This window comes from Myotis lucifugus, unplaced genomic scaffold (assembly GCF_000147115.1).
Source record: "Myotis lucifugus unplaced genomic scaffold, Myoluc2.0 scaffold_5, whole genome shotgun sequence".
Classification (NCBI taxonomy): Eukaryota; Metazoa; Chordata; class Mammalia; order Chiroptera; family Vespertilionidae; genus Myotis; species Myotis lucifugus.
The window spans coordinates 2,794,996-2,814,384 of NW_005871053.1; the positions used below are offsets into that span (position 1 = coordinate 2,794,996).

General features: G+C 39.7%; 1 protein-coding gene across 1 annotated transcript in view; it reads left to right on the forward strand.

Moving 5' to 3' along the window:
• Positions 1 to 19,389, forward strand: part of CERKL (ceramide kinase like) — a 91,647-nt gene that overhangs the window by 56,899 nt on the left and 15,359 nt on the right. Inside the window, 3 exon segments of the mRNA XM_006083042.3 lie at positions 5,326 to 5,457; positions 12,848 to 12,911; positions 18,609 to 18,751. Of these exon segments, the coding sequence (XP_006083104.1) occupies positions 5,326 to 5,457; positions 12,848 to 12,911; positions 18,609 to 18,751 (339 nt within the window).

Consider the following 19,389-nt stretch of genomic DNA (forward strand, 5'->3'; position numbering starts at 1 on the left):
TCAGGTAATTCTGATGAATATGGAAGCTCATCAAATTTTACTATGACTAGCTATAACTCTCTGTCTCAATTTCAAGCATCCTACCTTCTAGGTGGCTACTGCCGTCTGTCTTCCTAGCTCACCTGTTCTACTCTCCCGACTCCTAAAATCCTTCAGTTTCACTAAGACCACAATTTATTGACTCTACAAGATTTTCGCTAGTCCTTACCCTTCTGACGTCCTCACTTTCCTTTTATCCAGCCACACATTTGACTACGCTTTGACTGCTCTCTTACACATGCCAGATCCAAAAAGTACACAAGTCCTGTCATCTCTCCCTCCAAACTATATCTGAAATCTAACTTTTCTTTTAGTTTCCACTTCACTCTAGTCCAAGCACAATCATTTCCCACCTGGAATATTTCAACTGTTTTTACTTTGTCAGTATTTTCCCTCGCTGTGTCTACTTCCCACACAGCAGCTGGAGTGATCCTTCTAACACCCTAGGGTATGTTGCTGCACTGCTCAGAATTCTCCATGCTTCTCTCACTCAGAACATGAGCTACAGTCACAACACCCACAAGGTTCTGGGTGATCTGATTATCCTGGCCAGCAAGTCACTTCTCCTGCCTTTGCCTTCACTCTTTCCCATTAGAGAGCTTCATTTTTTTTTCTATATATATTTTATTGATTTTTTACAGAGAGGAAGAGAGAGGGATAGAGAGCCAGAAACATCAATGGGAGAGAAACATCGATCAGCTGCCTCCTGCACACTCCCCACTGGGGATGTGCCCGCAACCAAGGCACATGCCCCTGACCGGAACCGAACCTGGGACCCTTCAGTCCGCAGGCCGACGCTCCATCCACTGAGCCAAACCAGCCAGGGCTTCATTTTTATCCTTAGGACTTATTACCACTTGACATACTCTGAATTCTCTTGTTCATCTCTGTGTCCCCTCATTGGCATGAAGCTTCGTGAGGGCAGAGGTTTACTTCATCACTGATAGGGCCTCAGCTTCTAGTACCCTGCCTGGCAAATGACAGGCATGCAGTTTTGTGTGTGAATAATGAATGGATATTATTGTTCTCTATATGGCCTGAGGGTAACACTACCCTTTTATTCAGTCATCAAATATTTGGCCATCTACTATATACCCTTCACTAAGGGGATAGAATATGGAGAAAAACCCCAGAGAGTTTCCAGTCCAGTATGGGAGAACAACTAATAAATAGATACAACATTGTAGGTATCAAGATTGGGGTGTGTACAAACCTGTAAGAACAAATGGGGGGAAATAACCCAGCCAAAGTCGCATAGCCAAGGAGGCCATGTGGGATTTCCCAAGGAAGTGACTAAGGTGAGTCAAAACAAAGAGTAGAGGTTAATTGGACAAAGTGGCTTTGGTGGCAGAAAGTGTAGGTGGGCAGAGAAGGGGAGGGCAGGTGCAAAGGCACTGTGGTAGAGGGAACATAGTGAGTTCCAGGACCCGAACAGAATAGAGGAGGAAGCATGGAAGGACAGAAGGTTGTAGACTTTTAAATGATATCTCTCTATTCCATCCAATTAAGAACATGTTTCAAAATTCTGCTTTATTCATAGAAATCCCTGCCTGATCTCTAAATTAGTATCAAATTTCCACCTGATTTATATACACTTAGACTGTAGCTTCCTAATCATCATATTAAGTGTACCCAAAAGGAAGAGAAATGAGAAAATGAATTCAGTCTCTGGTGAAAAATTAGCTTTGTTTATTTGTGTTTAAAAGACCTCAATTTACCAGAATACCTGAAGAATGGAATATTCTTATGAATGTATTTAGTTTTTATTGCTATCGTTAACTGAGGCTTATTGCCAACTGAGGCTTAAGAATTAAATTATTTTGTTGAAATATTTTTGGAAAATCTTGAAACAATAATTTTATCCCCTTTCCTGCCTTATTTAGGGGGTTATTTCACAAAGGTTGGATGGGACATTTTTTGTGCACTTTTATACATATATGTTCAAAGGCTACAAGCTTTCAGGAACAATGAGCTTATCCTCACAAACCCCAACCAGCTGTTTCTCACTTTCACAAACTTCCATTCTCCCACGGTCCTGATGTAGGAAGAGGGAGAGACACAGGTTGCTTTTCATGATAACATCTGGGGGCTGTCATTTGGTGCCTAGATACCTTCTGTACTGGGACTGCCCCTGCCTGAGAAACGAAGCAGAGTCCTTTGGTACATTTACCAGGTGAGGCAAACTTAATTTCGATATTTAATCTGACACTCAGACTCGGGGCTTCAGAACGAGTTTCTTGTCCTTGTCGTGTTTTCAATAAAAGTGGAGCCCTGGATTTATGTGCCTAGTCCCCTCTGGTTAAAGGACAGCAGTTCTGTCCTTTAGGGCATTTTTTCTCTTTTTATACCTGATTTGGAATCACTTGTCATCCAAATGATTTATATTTACTTGTTATCTCTTTAACCTCCTTCATGGGAATAGGTCCTCTGCCTTTCTTTGCCTCTCAGAGCCTGACATTAAAAAAAAACACACACACATGTCTTTATGGATTTTAGAGAGAAAGGAAGGGAGAGGGAGAGAGAGATAGAAAGCATGGATGAGAGAGAAACATTGATTGGCTGCTTTCTGTGTGCCCCCTACTGGGGATTGAGCCGGAATCCGGTGACCTCTTGTTGCATAGGAGGATGCTCAATCCACTGACCACCAGCCGGGCAACATTTTTTTTAAGAGTTTAAGGCAGTTATTTTAAAAATGCTCCTTGGTTTGTGTTGTCTGAATGTTCCATCGTGTTCGACCCACATTATGCACCATGTGAAGAAGTACCACAGAAGTGGTTGTGCGTCCTTCTCCGTGCTCTGTTGCATGTCATGAGGCATATGTGTCGTTTGTACCATAAAGGGTGTTGAAACTGTAAATGGAGATATTTTACCCTTGGTAACGAGAATAATAAGGAGGGACAGAGTTTAAGAATAAGTAAATATTTTATTCCCCAACAGACTGTCTCTGATGGTTTTAACTTCCATTGCTAATTCTCACCTGAATTCATTGTTACGATGGTTGAACATAGAGATTTTTCTAACTCTCTAAGTTCTCCCATATTTATTAGTTGTCATTCTACTATAAGACAGTTTCCTTTCTCCCCTTTAGGATGATATATTACTGTCTTTATTCCAGTTTGTATTGTTCAGGTTTGGCTAATGAGAATCCTGAGATGAGATAGTGGCTATTTCATCCGAGTTTTCTGTATTAAGCGAGAAGCCAGATAGGTGAATTCTGTTGGTGAATGGGAAAGGCGAGAAAGTGGTATTTGAAGTGAGCTTTGGAAAAGCAGTAGAATTTTGAGAGAAAGGGTGATAGGGTGGAGTGGAAAGGAAAAACCGTCTGAATAAGGGGGGGCCTGGAATACCTGCTGTTTGACAAGCGCGTGGGTCCAGGGCATGATGGGGAAGCTGAAACGGAACAGAAAAACTCCTGCAGGCACCTCAGCATTGTGCACTGGTCAGGCTGGTTGCACTGCTCAGATTTTCCTCCATCCCCCCCCACCTCTGCTTTTTGCTAAGGGATAGGGTGAGGTGTAAGGAAGAAGGGAATTTTAAGTAGTGAAAACAGCATGAGCCCCAAACCACACGTGAATACTCCTTCTCCAGGGAGCCTTTTCCAGGTCCCTACTAGGAATTAACCACCCTCCTCTCAGATACTCCCGTGGCACCTTGCAACTCTGCTAACAAGTCCATTCTGTCTTGCCCTACTTCTATTGGTGGGTACATCTTCCTTTAAAGCATGAACCATATCTTAATTGCTCTGCCTTCTACCCAGCACTCAGCACAAATGCTCAATAAATGTGTCTCAGTATGTGTGAGAAAAGAAGGGCAGTCACGGGGTAGGAGTTTGTTGGGCGGCGGGGGGGGGGGGGGGGGCCCGGGGGGCGGGGGGGGGGCTCTGAATGTCATGTTAAGGGCTTTGGGCTCGCTCCGCCTACAGCCAAGAGCCATGGCAGCTTTTGAAAATTGCAGGGCTGGTCCAGCTGGGATGGAAGGAGAACATTAAAGTGCCCCCGTGTGGCCTGGAGAGCACTGAGCCAGAGGCAACAGCCAGGAGGGGAGAAGGAATGGGAGGAAGTAGTTACTGCCTCCTGAACCTGGGTACCCATTTGAATGGAGGGATTGAAAGAGAAGGAAGGAATTGCACATGGCTTTGAGGTTTCAGGACTGGGGAGCTAGGAGATAGACAGAGGCCTCTTACTGAAAGAGGGACCCAGGGGCCATTACAGAGCACATAAGGGGTTCAGCATGGTCCTAGCACTTCCTCATCCCAAACTCAGGGTCCCTGAGTTCAAAACGATATGTGCTGTTGAAAGGTTCAGTTGTGTCAGATATGATGGGAAACGACATATTGTCTCTAAATGAGGCACAAAACCTGACTTTGGTGTAGTGAACATTTTTCATTTGGCTTTCGTAATGGTTTTATTAAAAACGGATGTTAGTAGCGGCTTTTTTAACCTTGACCTGGGGCCGTGTGAGAGCAGCTTACCATGAGCCGGTCAGCAGCTTTCCTTTGGCTCCTGTGTCCCTCCTGCCCCCTTCCTAACAACAGAAAATTTGCTTTGCACCTGCTCCGACTGGGTTCTAAGTGATAAACATCTTGCAAGCCCAGAAAATTGTAGTATCAAATCTCAGCCCCAACTGTGAGGCAGCACTATCATCGGATCCCGCCGAGAGGGGCTGCTTTCCCAGTTCCCCGGGGGAGAGTCCTTTCTCCCCTGGCCCCTTCTCAGGCTTGAACTATGACCCAAACCCAGATTTTAGCTCCCAGCATGCATTGCTCTGGCTGCAGGCCCTGACCCAGCCCTGCATGCCCTCCCTCGCCCCGCAGGTCAGGCCTGGCTAGCCCTGAGGTCCCCAGAATGCCCAGTTCCAATGATGAGCATATTTATCCAAGGAGAGGAAATAGGCTTTTCTATTTGTTACAGTCCATCGCTTTTCTCCCCAGAAACACATGCTAAAGGAACATTGGATATATCATTTGTGATTTGGTAAATATATAAAAACCTTGCCTAATAATTACAATGTTTCTTTTATTCACATATTCCTTCATACATGAAATGCTTTGTTATAACTCATGATTTATTTTTTAAGAGGGATATTCCCATTTTCACTGCTAAGAAATGTAAATGTTTTAAGCTAATGCCATATTTAGGAAAACTCTTGTAAGAATTTCAAATAAAATTAGCAAATACTATTCAGATAGGTCTATAACATCCTAATTGGACTTAGTCTATGGTTTTAAAAGGAATAAAAAAATGCTGACAGAGACTGTGTAACATTATCTTTATGCTTGCTTCTTAGGTTTTTCAAACAGACCCAAGACATTAAAAATATTCCTAAACCCCCAAAGCCACAAAAAGGAAGCTACACAGATATATTATGAGAAGGTGGAACCTCTGTTGAAGATCGCAGGAATTAAGACTGATGTAACAAGTAAGTCATTTTCAGAATATAATTTTGCCATTAAAAAAAATCACACTTTAAGGAAACGAAATAACCTGAATTTGTTCTTAATTCAAATTTAAGAAGCTACTTGTAATATCTAAAGCTGTTTAAGTGTTTTATAACCTCTGCGGCAGCCAGCTTCAGGATGATAAGTTTAATTATTTTTTCTTTATTGTGATATTTTTATTACGATATCAGTATTTTATCTTTAGAACGTTTTCCAGACTTTAACAATTACTAGGTATTGCTTTTTGATATCTTCGTTGACATGTCTGCTATTTACACATCATTTCTGCAACTTGGCAGGCAATGGACTTTTCGCTGACTTAAATGTTGGATGTCTTTCCGTGGAATCCTTCATTAGGTGGTTTTTGTTCTGACTCTGACCCCTGCTGGTTAGGTCAACACTAAGCACTTAACTGCTGGTTTTAGATGAATTTAAAGAAGCCAGATGCTTAAAGCCATTGTCTGAAATAAGAAAGGTGCTTAGGTTTGTGCCCAGGACAATAGAAACTTGCTACTTCTGAAGTTAATGGACAGAAGATTAGTAAAATGTTTTTCAACTTTTTGAATTTGGTAATCAAATTATTTTGAGACAAGATTATTTTTCCCATGGGGAGGTGGGACTGAGAAGGAGGGTTGATGCTACTATCAATAATCATACCCTCATTTTTTTTGGTTTTACTTCTATGTAGCTTTACTAATACACAGTGTAAATTTATAGCAGATTTTAATTTATGAAATTTATGAAGAGTACTGAGTGATAAGTCTGCCCAGGAGTGCGCTGAGGTCACCTCATCCCAGTGATAAATTCCTGGGGACGGGATCCAGAGTGACCCGGCTTTGCTCAGCAATGTTCCTAAGGTTAGTGAAGCCCACACCTCATGATTGATGAATTAGGGTAGAAGGAAGTTTCTAAAAATAAAATGAAAACAAGAAAGAAAAGGCAATCACTGTGGGAAGGTCAGCCACCTGAAAAGGCTACTACAACAAAAGAAGTTCAAGAGAAACGAACATAAAAAACACAAGAGAGATTTCTAAATTAAAATTAAATTGTAGCCAAAGAACTATAACCCATAGACACTGACAACAATGTGGTGATGGCCCGAGGGAGGAGGGAGGAGGGAGTGGGGGCTGGGTGGAGGTGGGCAAAGGGGGGTGTGGAATGAGGACACCTGTAATAGTGTCACCAATAGAAATAAAGTTAAAAATTTAAAAATGTGCTGGTTGGTAAAGTCTCAAAATAAAATTAGAGTGTAGAAATTACTCTTTCATCATGTGGCTTTTGGCTTTCTTAGATGATTACAAGGAAAAGAAACAATACAAATCTATCATTCTTTCCCAGTGAAGATGTTGAAAGATTGGCAGAAGGAAGTTTGAAATTCATATTAGGATGAGTGGAATAAACTTATTGGCAAACTCATTAAAATTATTTTGTTTCATATTATTTTTATTTAATATCCAGAATAGTTTTATGTGGATATAACTATATATCATTCAGTTCAAGAAGCTTTTGTTGAGTGATTTGTGTTAAACACTATGCAGAATGGGAGATGAATAAGATATACAACCTGTTCCTGAGTGACCTGTATAGGCCATTAGGGATGCAAATAGGTATTTAAAATAAATGTCATTGGAATGACATAAAAGAACTATGGTGTCTCAAAGGGTGATATTAATTTTGACCACAAGACTCAAAGTATTTGAATTGGGCAGTTTGGGAGTGTCAGAAAAGGCAAAGAATGGTTTTCCGTGCATACATAGCAGAAGAAAAGCGAGGGGAGGTAGGCCAGCTAGCAGGCACATACAGGTGGTGTGTGTGTGTGTGTGGGGGGGGTACCCATAATATCCAGGGAGTACTTTTGCTCTGCCTTTTAGTTTTGACTTCATCTTAAATCTGGTAGTTTCCGTCATCATAAAATGGTTGCTAGTGGATTGGATTTTTCTTTGTTCAAATCTAGTGGGGTGGGAAGAGGTGTGTGTATGTGAGAGATCCAACATTCTTTACTCCTGAAAAAGGATTCAAATTTCTTCCTTTTAGATTGACTGTCCCAGTGTGGTATGTATGCCCAACCTGGAGCAATCGATCTCTTAATTCTCTGTAACCTTCCCTTGGGCTGAAGGTGGGACCCCATTTTCCTGAAGGTTGAGAATACCTGAACTGATCCTGGGTTCTGTTAGGGAGATAAAAAGGTGAATGGGCTTCTGTGAAGGCCCCCAGCAATGTACACGAGGAAGTTTGAGTCCGGATTATGGATGGATCTTAGTGCTACCCTCAGGAGTTTATTCATCAGGCATTGATCTGGAGTGGGTATAAATGTTTTAGAGTTGTAATCTGGTTCAGTAAAAATGATTCTGCCAGCAGAATAGAGAGTAGGAAGACAGACAGATAGGAGGATCGGAAACTGGAACAGAGGCCTCACCTAAGGCAGAGTTAATGATCGGAATGTGGTTTCCTTCTTAAAACAATTGTGTGGGAGAGAAAAAGATTATGTTCTTGGGCTTTTTTCTAAATTTGTAAATGTTATTGAATGTTATATTTATTTTGACATAAAATTAGAATATTACATATTTGTGCAGAATGGCTAATTATTGCCTAACACTCCTCCTACAGGCAAAATTATAAAATTGCATCTTTTGCTTATAGAACCATTTCAGTATGTATATTTACTAAATATTTATATAAACATGTTTCCTATTTTGTGTGAAGGGCTGAATAAACATGTGGGTACTGGAAACATTCTAGAATCCTCCTGCCTAGTCTCACAGTGTCATTTTGTAGTTTGAATAAAGTAATGTATTTGAAACTACCTTTTGTATTAGAAAATGCTATAGAAATGTCATAATGCTGTGCATTTCAGTTTTATAAAATTATGCAACAGTAAGATTCAATTCACACTTCATTTGAAAGAAAACTCATCTTAAAGAGTAAAGCAGAAAGAGTACATATTTTCTGCATGTCCAGTGTGATTCTTATTCAGTGTATCTTGCGTACATTGCTGAGTGCAAATGGAATTTGAATTACATAATAAGTTCTATACAATGATTAACTCATTAGAAGATAGTGCTATATAAATGAGTCAGGATTTGAAAAATTATAGCTAGATATAGTCATTATAAACTAATTTTTTCTATAACCTTTTAAACATCTCATCACGTTAATAAAAATATACTTACTCCTTTCATATTGCTGGTGCTGAAACCCTAACCACTTCTGGAAATACTTCAGCATCTTTAGAAATAGATGAGCTGAAGTTGCATCCCTCCCATCACCAATGTAGTATTTTATTTTCATAACTAGAGGCCTGGTGCATGAAATTCATGCACAGGTAGGGTCTCTAGGCCTGGCTGGTGATCAGGGCCGATGGAGGCCTTCCGGCTGCAGGTCGGGGCCTTCCTTTGTTCCACGGCACTCCTGGAGGTCAGTCCATGTCATAGTGAGCAATCAAACTCCCGAGGGGACACTTTGCATATTAGCCTTTTATATAGATTGATGTTTCAGAAAAACTTCTGGAAGAAACTGAAAAAAAAACAAACCTGATTTATTTTTCCTAATAATTTGGTATACGAATCAAGGAAAAGCATATGTGTCAATCCCATGCAGCTGTGTGATATCATTGCTCTCACTTCCTACCAAAACAGAGGAGATTTTAGGAATTAGACTATTAAAGGAAAGATAAATTTTGAGAGATCCTTGATTCATAGGATAATTCTGAAATTAATGAAGTGAAAAAGTCAAGACAGCAGAGAAATCAAGCTGGAAAGAACTGTAGAGGCCATTGAATTCAATTTCCCCCATGTGCTAAAGTGCAGGGGTGTGACATTCCTCATGGGTGAGCACCCAGCCTTGACTTGGGCATCCTATGATTGAGTCAGTATGTGCCATTAATGGGCAATACTGATGGACAGTCTTATCTTGAATTCAGAGTCACTATGTTTTTGTGCAAATTAGAAAATGACGTCTCCTTTTGCTGAATTACAAAAAGGTACCCTGATGGGCTGGCTCAGCTCAAGATCACCTAGCATGTTGGGTACATGCACTGGCTGGATTGCAAAACCCACCTGCCTCTTTGCCTGGTTGCCTTTGTGCAAAACATAAACTGCATAACACGGAGAATTTGTGAGCTGACATTTGCCTCCTTGTCATTTTTATCTACTAGAGTTAATGTTATCCTTTGTGAGAATACATAATAAGTGACATAAATGTATCCCATCTTCTGTATAAGAGTCATTGAGATATTTGAAAATAGATATAACTATCCTTGATCTCGCTTGTTCGTGGCATGCAATTCCATCTCCTTCAGTCAACCTTTGTATTAACAAAGCACTGCTAAACCTTATCGTTATTATGGTCAAAGTTACCGCTGAGTCCAGCCTCAATCTTTGCCAGCTCAGGGCCCACGGGAGTGCCCAGTCACCAGATAAGTTTTACTTCCTGGCTAGCCCTGGGCAGAATTGTCAAGAAAGTAGTTTATTGTCACTTCCTCCTTTTTTCTCTTTCTTACATCTAACTTTTACCCACTCTCCTTTTTGGACTTTTCATGTCTGGCTCTTTGTATCTAACGGAAGCCTTCCCTCCTTTGGCGATGCGGCTTGTTGCTCCTTATATCACCCTGTAGAAAGCTAGGCGATTTGAAAAAACAGAGTCACTAAAGATGGTAGCAGGCCGAGGCATTGCTCCTCTCCAACATCACCTGCTTCTTATTACAAGTCTGGAGAGCGACTATTCTTACATCAGAGTCAGCTAGCAAGAATGAAAATTCTAGGTGGAAGGTTCTTTTCATTATTCCATAAATCATTGTGAATGTAAATGGCTGATCCCATTTCATATAGTCAGATGTCAGGTAGGAAGTTGGAACTTTATCCTGGGGACAGTGAAGAGTCATGAATGGGGGAAGTGATGTGATTAAATTTGTGTTGTGAGAAAGGTCATTCTGGCTAGAGTGGGAGAGAGACGGGAGAGAGGCTGTTGTAACATACACATTAACGATGGTGGTGCCTATATGCAGGGCATTGGCTGGGGGGATGTTGGGATGCTGTAGCATAATTAAAGCCAGAAACAACTGACCTCGGCCATGGGATGGTTGTGGAGAGTGAAGGAGAGGGATAATCTAGGAAGAAGTCCTTTTCCTGTCTTGAGCAATGGGAAGTGGATTACGGAACACAAACAGAACAATATATTTGAGAGGAAAGATATTTAAAGGTGGAAAGGATGCCTTCCTTTTCGAGCTTACTGAGTTTGTAGCAAATGACATCTCAGCATTTAATCCAATTATAGAATTTTATCACCAGACAAAAAGATGTTTCCTTATGTCCAAAGGAATTCGTCTGTTTGCACTTTAGCCCATTTCCTCATCAATATTCAATATCAACCTCAAGACAGTACTCTCTTTCAGGTCTGTCTTCCTGGGGAAGTGACTTAAATTGATGGTTAGGATAGGAGATCCCAGCAGTGAGAACTGTTTGAAGGCTTGGAAATAATAGAGACTCCAAATTTCCTCTATAGAAGGGGTGTAGGGTATCCACCTCATTGGAAAAGGATGGATGAAAAAAGAGCTAGTAACCTTTGGACACTACATCTGCCCAGCGATCTACTCTTTTTTTAAATTTTTTATTGTTATGTTCCTTTGGAGTGGCATGATTTGAATCTGGCTTTTTCAGATTCCAGAGGCTATAATATGCCATCTAAATAAATATTTTGAGTCCTTCTACTATATTTAAATAGTAGTCCAGATTATTCTCTATCATTTTCTCTTAAATTATTTTTCCCTTATAATAACTTATTACTACTTTTTATTGTACATTTATTTTTTTTAAATTAGTATACATTGTCTGTATCTAGAATGTGAAGGCCAAGGACTTTATTCATTTTGTCCTAATATATTGTGGTTAGGTTTGTTTCATCTTTTCTGTCTCTTTATTCAGCTCAGTGATTTTATTTAACTTATATACAGTGTCACTTAAAAATTGTTCTTCTTGGATGATTTGCACCCATGTATAATCAAATTCCACCTGTAAGATAAAAGGAAAAAATAAACTGTTATTTAAAATTTTACCTAAGTAAAGATAGCATTCAGCCATGACATACGTCTAAGCTAATTTTGTACTGGGGTTCAGAAGCTTTTCCAAAGTAAGTGTTGGTATAAAAGCGAGACTTGATCATCTGATTCTCAGCATAAATATTTCTTCATGATGTTCTTAATTCTTTTTAATGTGTGTATGTAGATATTTTATTACTTTGCATTTAAGGTTGTAACTACTTACTGAGGTTATGAATAAATGATCAACACAAAATCATTTATGATAACTTAAACTTCCAAGCGCGTAGCCTTCGTCTGATGAGAACTTAGCACAGAGAGCTTTTACTCATGTGCATATAATGGCATTTGAATAAGCTGTGGGAGAATTACAATGTAACGCTGCTGGATACAGAATGATTCTTTTAGACACCAAGACTAATAATATCTAAAAACACTGTAGGAAAAGCTTGAACCATGCTGGCACCAGGGACAGACAGGCATGAAAGATTAATGTAATCTTGCATATAACGATGCGCATTCTTACACAAAAAGATCCATCTGCGTTGTCACGTCAGTCCGCGGAAATCTTTGATGGGTGGGTACAGCTGGGCTGTCTCTTCTGGCAGAGCTGCCCCAGAAAATGCTAAACGTGGCTGGGATGCTTGGTGCCATCTGCAGTGTGCCAGTTTATCCTGTCTCCACTGGCATTTACAATACTGCACGGGGCATCATAACTGTGGAGACAGCAATAGGGAGTGACAGATTCATTTCCTCGGAGGACCAGCTCTGGTGGGCCTGTGCCACCCTCCTTGGCTTGGATCTGTTATCACTGGTGTTGGCTTTGCTGCACATTTTCACATCCAACTCCTCCTCCTTGTAGTCTAGCAGTTCCAGATACACACTCTTCGGGTATGTAAATCTTACACTAACCTTTCAAGTAATTTATTCATGTAAGGTTGCCAAAGCGATTTAACATTGACGGCTTGACGCCAGCCAAGATGCCTTATTTTCAAAATACTCCTGCTCTGAGGCTTCTGATTTAAAAGAAATGTGTCTTATTTAGGGAACACTAAGTCGTCAGGCACCAAGATAAATGATCCAACTGCTCTGTGTGGGGATATCCCCAAATGACTTATGTAGTTGGAACAAATATATGACCCTCTTTTACATAAAGGCTGTAAAACACATCAGGCAAGTAACACTTAATCCTCTTTCCCATGATTAAAATATAAATATTCAAGAATAAATGTTGTTTTGTGACCTGACCATATGTTTATTATATTATTTTGCCAGGCCGAGTTAAAAAGTATAGATCATTGTTTAAAACTTTCACTTGTTGTGTGTCTTTTTTTTAATAGTAACAGAATATGAAGGGCATGCTCTGTCGCTGCTAAAGGAATGCGAGCTACAGGGATTTGATGGGTAGGTTACATTATTAATGTATGTATGTCATATGGTTTATATCATTAAATGTTTTCATTAGGTTTTTTGTTGTTGTTAATCCTCACCTGAGGCTATTTTCTTCCATAAATGTTTTAGAGAGAGTGGAAGGGAGGGGGAGAGACAGAGAGAGAGAGACATGGATGTGAGAGAGACACATTGACTGGTTACCCCCTGCACGGGCCTGCAGCTGAGGTACATGCCCTTGATCGGAATCAAACCCATGACCCTTCAGTCCAAGGGCCGATGCTCTAATCACGAACCAAACTGGCCAGGCCTATTTTCATTAGTTTTTAGCTATATATTTGGGACTTACAGTTTTTAAATGTTTGTGATGTATATAATTAGGCACTATTTCTTTCATATCTGTGTAATGACAGTTAATGGTAATCATGGTAACAGGACATAGTCATCACCTCTCAAGATTGGGCATAGAACGCAAAAAGGAGAAATGTAATCGCAAGTTCTGGGACATCACAGTGTACCATGCTGTACAGAGCTAACATGCAGACGCTGGCGTCTGTTCTCCTGAATTCTTGCCTTTACCCATGTGAGTTTCTAGAAAAGCACTGAAGGAAGATATATCGGTCATACAGCATAACTGTACAATGATTCTCTCTTGCAAATTTATTGAGAGTGTTAATAGCAACCCACTAGTTATTTCACTGTGATTGACAGAGGGTAAATATTTTATAAAAACAAATATATTATCTTCAGAATTTATAACAAGATGTTAATTTAAATTATCTTCTATAATGCCGTGGCTACCTAATAAATGTGTCATTCACCATAGGCATTGGAAACTGTTGTTTGCAGTGCACTGTGGGAGTGTGCAGAAAGTGTTCAATGAAATGCAAACATTAGAAACAAGGCAAGTGGTATGTAGTTTAATAGCCATTTTTAAAAATCAGGTGAATTAATTTGCTAAAGTGCTGGGTCGATAAATAAGACAAAAACATTCTTTTCAAGGGTGGATATTTCAGCATTCTAAAAGGTGGCGAGTGTGTGAATTATTTGTGTCATGTGGCCACGTGCAAGGGGGACAACAAAAGACTCATCATGTCCAGAAGGGCAGGTGGGTCTTTCAACCAAAGCGAAAGGCTTGCCGTACAACGATTAGAACGTGTGAGGGAAGAAAGTGATCTCATCACAATGGAGCCTTAGAAGGGTTGCTTTTCAAAATGCTTCATATTTTTTGCTGAGAAAAATATTAGTAGATGAAGAAAGTTTGGTAAGTAAAATTATTTTTCAAAAAGTAATTTAATGGAGAGGAATAAATCTAGATAGCAATAGTATATCAATGAGGAATATGGGGCAGGCGATTCAGACTTAGAGCTAAACAGGTTAATTAATATGCTACATTTAGGAAATTATCAAGTTTACAATTTAAGAAAGTAATTGGGGGAATCATGCCCACTAACTACATGCTTTAATATACTGCATAGTCCTGAATCACAGCTTAGGAGTAAGTGTAAGTGTGGCTGCATTTCAAATAAGCTCTTGCTTCAAAACATGATACTATGACAGATATCGTAGGTATTAGACCCAGTCTTGCCCTTCAGCATTATGAAGTGTCCCACTAACTGTGGTATCTGTGAATAAGTTTCATTGGTAACTATATTTTGCAAGGATCAAGAAGAGCTTTGCAGAATGATGAAAGATTATTGCTCAAGTGTTGTACGGTCATCTTTTCCTCTTTACCTGAACCTACTTAATTTTTGTTATTATTTTGCAGTGTGGCACTAACAGAATATATATAGATCCTTTAGTTAATACCCACATTTTTTTTAAACAAATAGTTTGGACTACCCATTATATGAACTGAGTTCCAGTAATGAACTATTTTTAAACTCTAGCATGCTGGTTTAGTTAGGACTTACTATAATTTAAAAGTTCTCTATTTTATAAGATCCTTTAAATAGCTCATTTATTTCCTTGGGCTCAATTTTTTCCCCAGTAGAAACTGATACGGTGGTTGGGATCTTAATAAAATGGTCATTTTAATCCACTCTACTTAGAATTACCTAGAGAGGTATATGAGGAGGACAATGGAAATGTCATTTCTTGGGCACTTCAAAAGAACCATATTCTAACAGGTGGACCGTTTGAAAATGGGATGCCCTACAGTCTTGAGTTCCCTGTTCCCGAACCTGTTCAAAGAGTGCCTATATGGGAGCAGTTTTTGAAGAATATATATAAAGACTCCGGGGTGGGATAAGGTGACCTCACTGTTCTATGGGATTCTGATGAGAGAGGGGCTATCATTCCTCCACGGATGAGCTCTGCCTGACTCTGGGGGAGCTATTTTTAGACACAGAGAGGTTAGGATCCAAGAAAGATTCTATGTGTATTTTTCAGTAAAGCAAGAATGGTTTGGTAAGTACTGTTTAAGAAATGTTATCTGCTAGGATTAATGAGTTACATATGTTTCTGTGAAGACACAGTGTGACATATTTCTAAAGCCAACAGGAACAGGGTACCAGTACTCACGACAGCTGGTGTGCAGCTCCAGTGTGTTCTAGAAAACAGATCCTGTTGCTGAAATTTTAGGAGCGTCAGTTTCTATATCGGCCCCTATTTGTACTGGGCACAAATAGGAAGCTTTGCAAAGGCAAAGAAGAGATGTGAAGCAGTAACAGTTGAATGTATAGTGTACATATGGTTAAGCAAATCTGTAGCTCCGAGGCAATTATAGATATACTAATATTTTCCTATTTTGTTTGACAGTGTTTTCTATTTGAATTTATTTAATTATGTATTTTTCTTATTCTGCTAATTTCACCATTAACTAGATCCACAATAATTTAAACATTATTTGGATCACATTGACATTTTATCACATTGACCATGGTATCTGTATAGTTAAGGGTAGAGAAAACGATCTCTTTTTCAAAAATCTTTTAAATGAAAAATCCAATAATGTAGTAAATCATTCAAAAATGATATTGGTTGATAGGTAAATACACAAACATCCATTTAATTTTTAATTTTATTTTTATAAAGAGATATAAGATAATAGCCTCCAGTTGTACTTTTCTAGGCAGAATCATTCTACTTGGGACCATGGCAAGAAGAAATCGACTTATCCTAAAAACATATGATAAGCCACATGCCAAATATTAGTTACTCTAAGGGTTATGTTTTAGGTTCTCTTAAGTGTGGTTAAATTAGCTCATAATGATAAAAGGTTGATTCCCCCCCCCCCCCCGCCCTTTTCTTGTAGTATCCGGACCCTTGTGATAGTTTGTATTAAGCATATTTGTAGGTCTAGTAACTACATCTGGAAATGATCTTAATGATCTAGTAGTAGTCAAGATAAATAAATACATTCTTTCCTAACTCATTTAATTTTACATTAGTTATCCTGGTAAACTGATTTGCAAAGTAATAAAACTCTCATATGGCTATACTCAATGAGGTTTTATATAATATAGGGGAGGAAAATAATATCTTGAATAAAAGTGCAGTCTCCAAGGCCAAATTGTCTTATTTCAAATCCTCATTCTATCACTTACTATGGTATGACCTTAGAAAAGTTACTTAATCTTTCAATGCCTTAGTTTTCTAACCTGTCAATTGAGTGTGAAAGTATATCTGTTGCATACAGTTATTGTTCAGATTAAAGTAGTTAATACATGTGAGTGCTGAGAATAGTAATACATAGTAATTATTCACTAAATGTTAAATTTTATTGTAATTATCATTTGTTATAGTTTCAAAATACGTAACACAGCATGTGTGATAACATTTCCAAGGCTTTGGTAGCAGAGTGTGTTCATAGAAAGGCCATCTGTACTAACTCTAGCCACACATTAATGTGGACACGACGCTCTAACTGGATGCAGGCTCCCAGGGGCCAGAGGCTGCTATGCTGTACAAGAGAGTCAAGATCTTTGGTGTTAAGTTAGATGCTTTGTTAGATGACTTTACAAGCTCCTTTTGGGCCCCACACACCTCAGTAGGTAGACAGGCATGGATCTGAAAATTATAAGTTTATACAATGTTTGGAAATTTGCTCATAGAGATCTTTAAAATCATATAGATAAGATTCAAATCAAACCTTGGCTTCCCCATTTACAAGGATGAGGCTAATGTCTAGTTTACAGAATTCTGAGGATTTGCTAGAAAAGAGCCAAGATGTCATCGGACATGAAATTGTCCCTGAGTAGATAAAATCACTTCTGATTCAGTGGCCACAATGTGAACCCATGGAATCAGTTTAGAAACAAAATAATATCCTGAGCCAAAACAGGCCTGGGACGTATCGCATATCCTAGAGCCTCTTCTAACTAGAGTGGACCTGGAGGCTCAGGCTACGTGCAACCAAAGGGCTAGCCTCAGCTAGGTGAGGGTCAGCCAGGCTGAGAACAAGGTGGAGAGGGCTGATGGAAAAGCTCCCGCAGCCTCTGGATTCATCAGCATCTGGAGCTGAGGGAACCAGTAAGCCCTGCTGATTATGACCTGCAGGCTGTGGCGGTTTTTGTTTGTTTGTTTTGGCACATAGTGTTTTTAAATAGATAAAATGCTAGTGTTTACAGACTAAAAGACAACCCCAAATCAGAACCTGTGGCTTCAGGAGATGTGGTCCTCGGGGCCTGCCCCCACAGGATGTGTGTGGGTGGGAGCTGAGAAGCGCCTCTCCTTTAGACTGAACATGCTCTTCTAGTCTTGTCCTGCCCTTGAGCTGTGACACATGCTTCCAATAACAAAATCTTCCTTTTGTGGCCCTGCCGGTGTGGCTCAGGGGTTGAGCGTCGACCGACCCACTCACCCAGAGGTCACTGGTTTGATTCCCAGTCAGAGCACATGCCTGGGGTGTTGTGGGCTCAGTCTCCAGCGTGCAGGAGGCAGCTGATGGATGTTTCTGTCTCTCATTGATGTTTCCTAGCTCCCTTCCTCTCTCTAAAAAAGCAATAAAAACATATTTAAAAATTTTTAAATCTTTCTTTTGAGAAAATTGAGGTCATTTTGCTACTTAAGGTTATTTTGAATCTTTTAAATACAAATGATTATGAAACAAATGCCTGATGCCTTCTATATTACTTTCATGGAGTCCCACCTCCAAGGCCCTATAGTCTACTTTTCATGAAGTCTTAAAAAGACGAGCAGTACTGACTAGGGTCAAAGGAAGTGCCATTTAGCAGTGATGTCCAGGAGATGAAAACCAGTTCAGCTTTGCAATCACTACAGTCATATACTAATGATAACGAGCAGTTCCTTTAATTAAAGCCTCATATTTTACGTGACTTTTATTTCGGTATCTTCAGAGCTCTATTGAAAATGAGCAGGATTTTATGACTTTGTTCTGCATTAGTGAGAGGAATTGCCCATCGCTATTATTAACATCAACAAAATGAGAATAATATGATTTTGGATATTAACAGAGCAAAATGCAGGTCAGATGTGAATTTGCCCCTTCGATACCTCTTTCCCCATTTAAGAATATTTACTCTCTGGGTATCATCTAGGCATTACATTCATGGAGGAAATGACTGAAAGTATTACATTCCGTGTAGTGCAAGTGTCTCCTTATCCACTGCCACATACTAAAATGTGGAACGGTGTGTAGTGATCATGCACATAGAATATAGAAGATGAACAGTTAAAGTCTAGATCTCATGAATGATTATCCATTAATTTGAAGTCTTGCGTTGTCTCATGTAACTTCTTATTTTCTAGCGTCGTCTGTGTTGGTGGAGACGGTTCTGCCAGCGAAGTAGCCCACGCGTTGCTCCTTCGAGCCCAGCAGAGTGCCGGCCTGGAAACAGACCGCATCCTGACCCCTGCCCGAGCCCAGCTGCCACTCGGTGTGATACCGGCAGGCAAGGGAGTGGCCACGGCTTTGCTAAATGGACCCTCTCCTTCTATCCTTCCACCCTTCCCTGTTTTACTTTGTAGACAGTGTGATATAGAGTTAAACACGTAGACTTTGAGTCTGAAAGACCCAACCTTGGCATCTTCACTAGCAAGAATGGGAGGCTTGGACAAGTTATTTAATAGTTTTGAGCCTCATTTTCCTAATCCATAAAAGGGAGGTAACCCACATAATATTCACTTCAGTACAAGGTTATTGTAATATTAAATTAGGAGGTATATGCAGAGAGTTGGATACATAGTGAACCATTCAATAAATGGGATTGTTATTCTGCTTTTCCATGTGAAGGTCTAATGATCACACGGTCCCAGATCATGAAATTTCAAAACAGGGCCACTCCGGTCAAGCTGCTGATGACTTCATGTGAGGGAAAGTGTGGTAACCCCCCTAATCAAAGTATACACAGGTAACCTTGACAACACCGAGAGGATTTATTCAACTGCTGTTTCTCCAACAGCTAGAACAGAATAGAACACGGCACAGCGAACACTCAACAATTAGGTTTATTAGGTGAATGAATGTAAGGATGATGTTCTAGAGTAAGCACACAACTTGAATTAGGCCTAAAAATGGGTTTGATAGGTC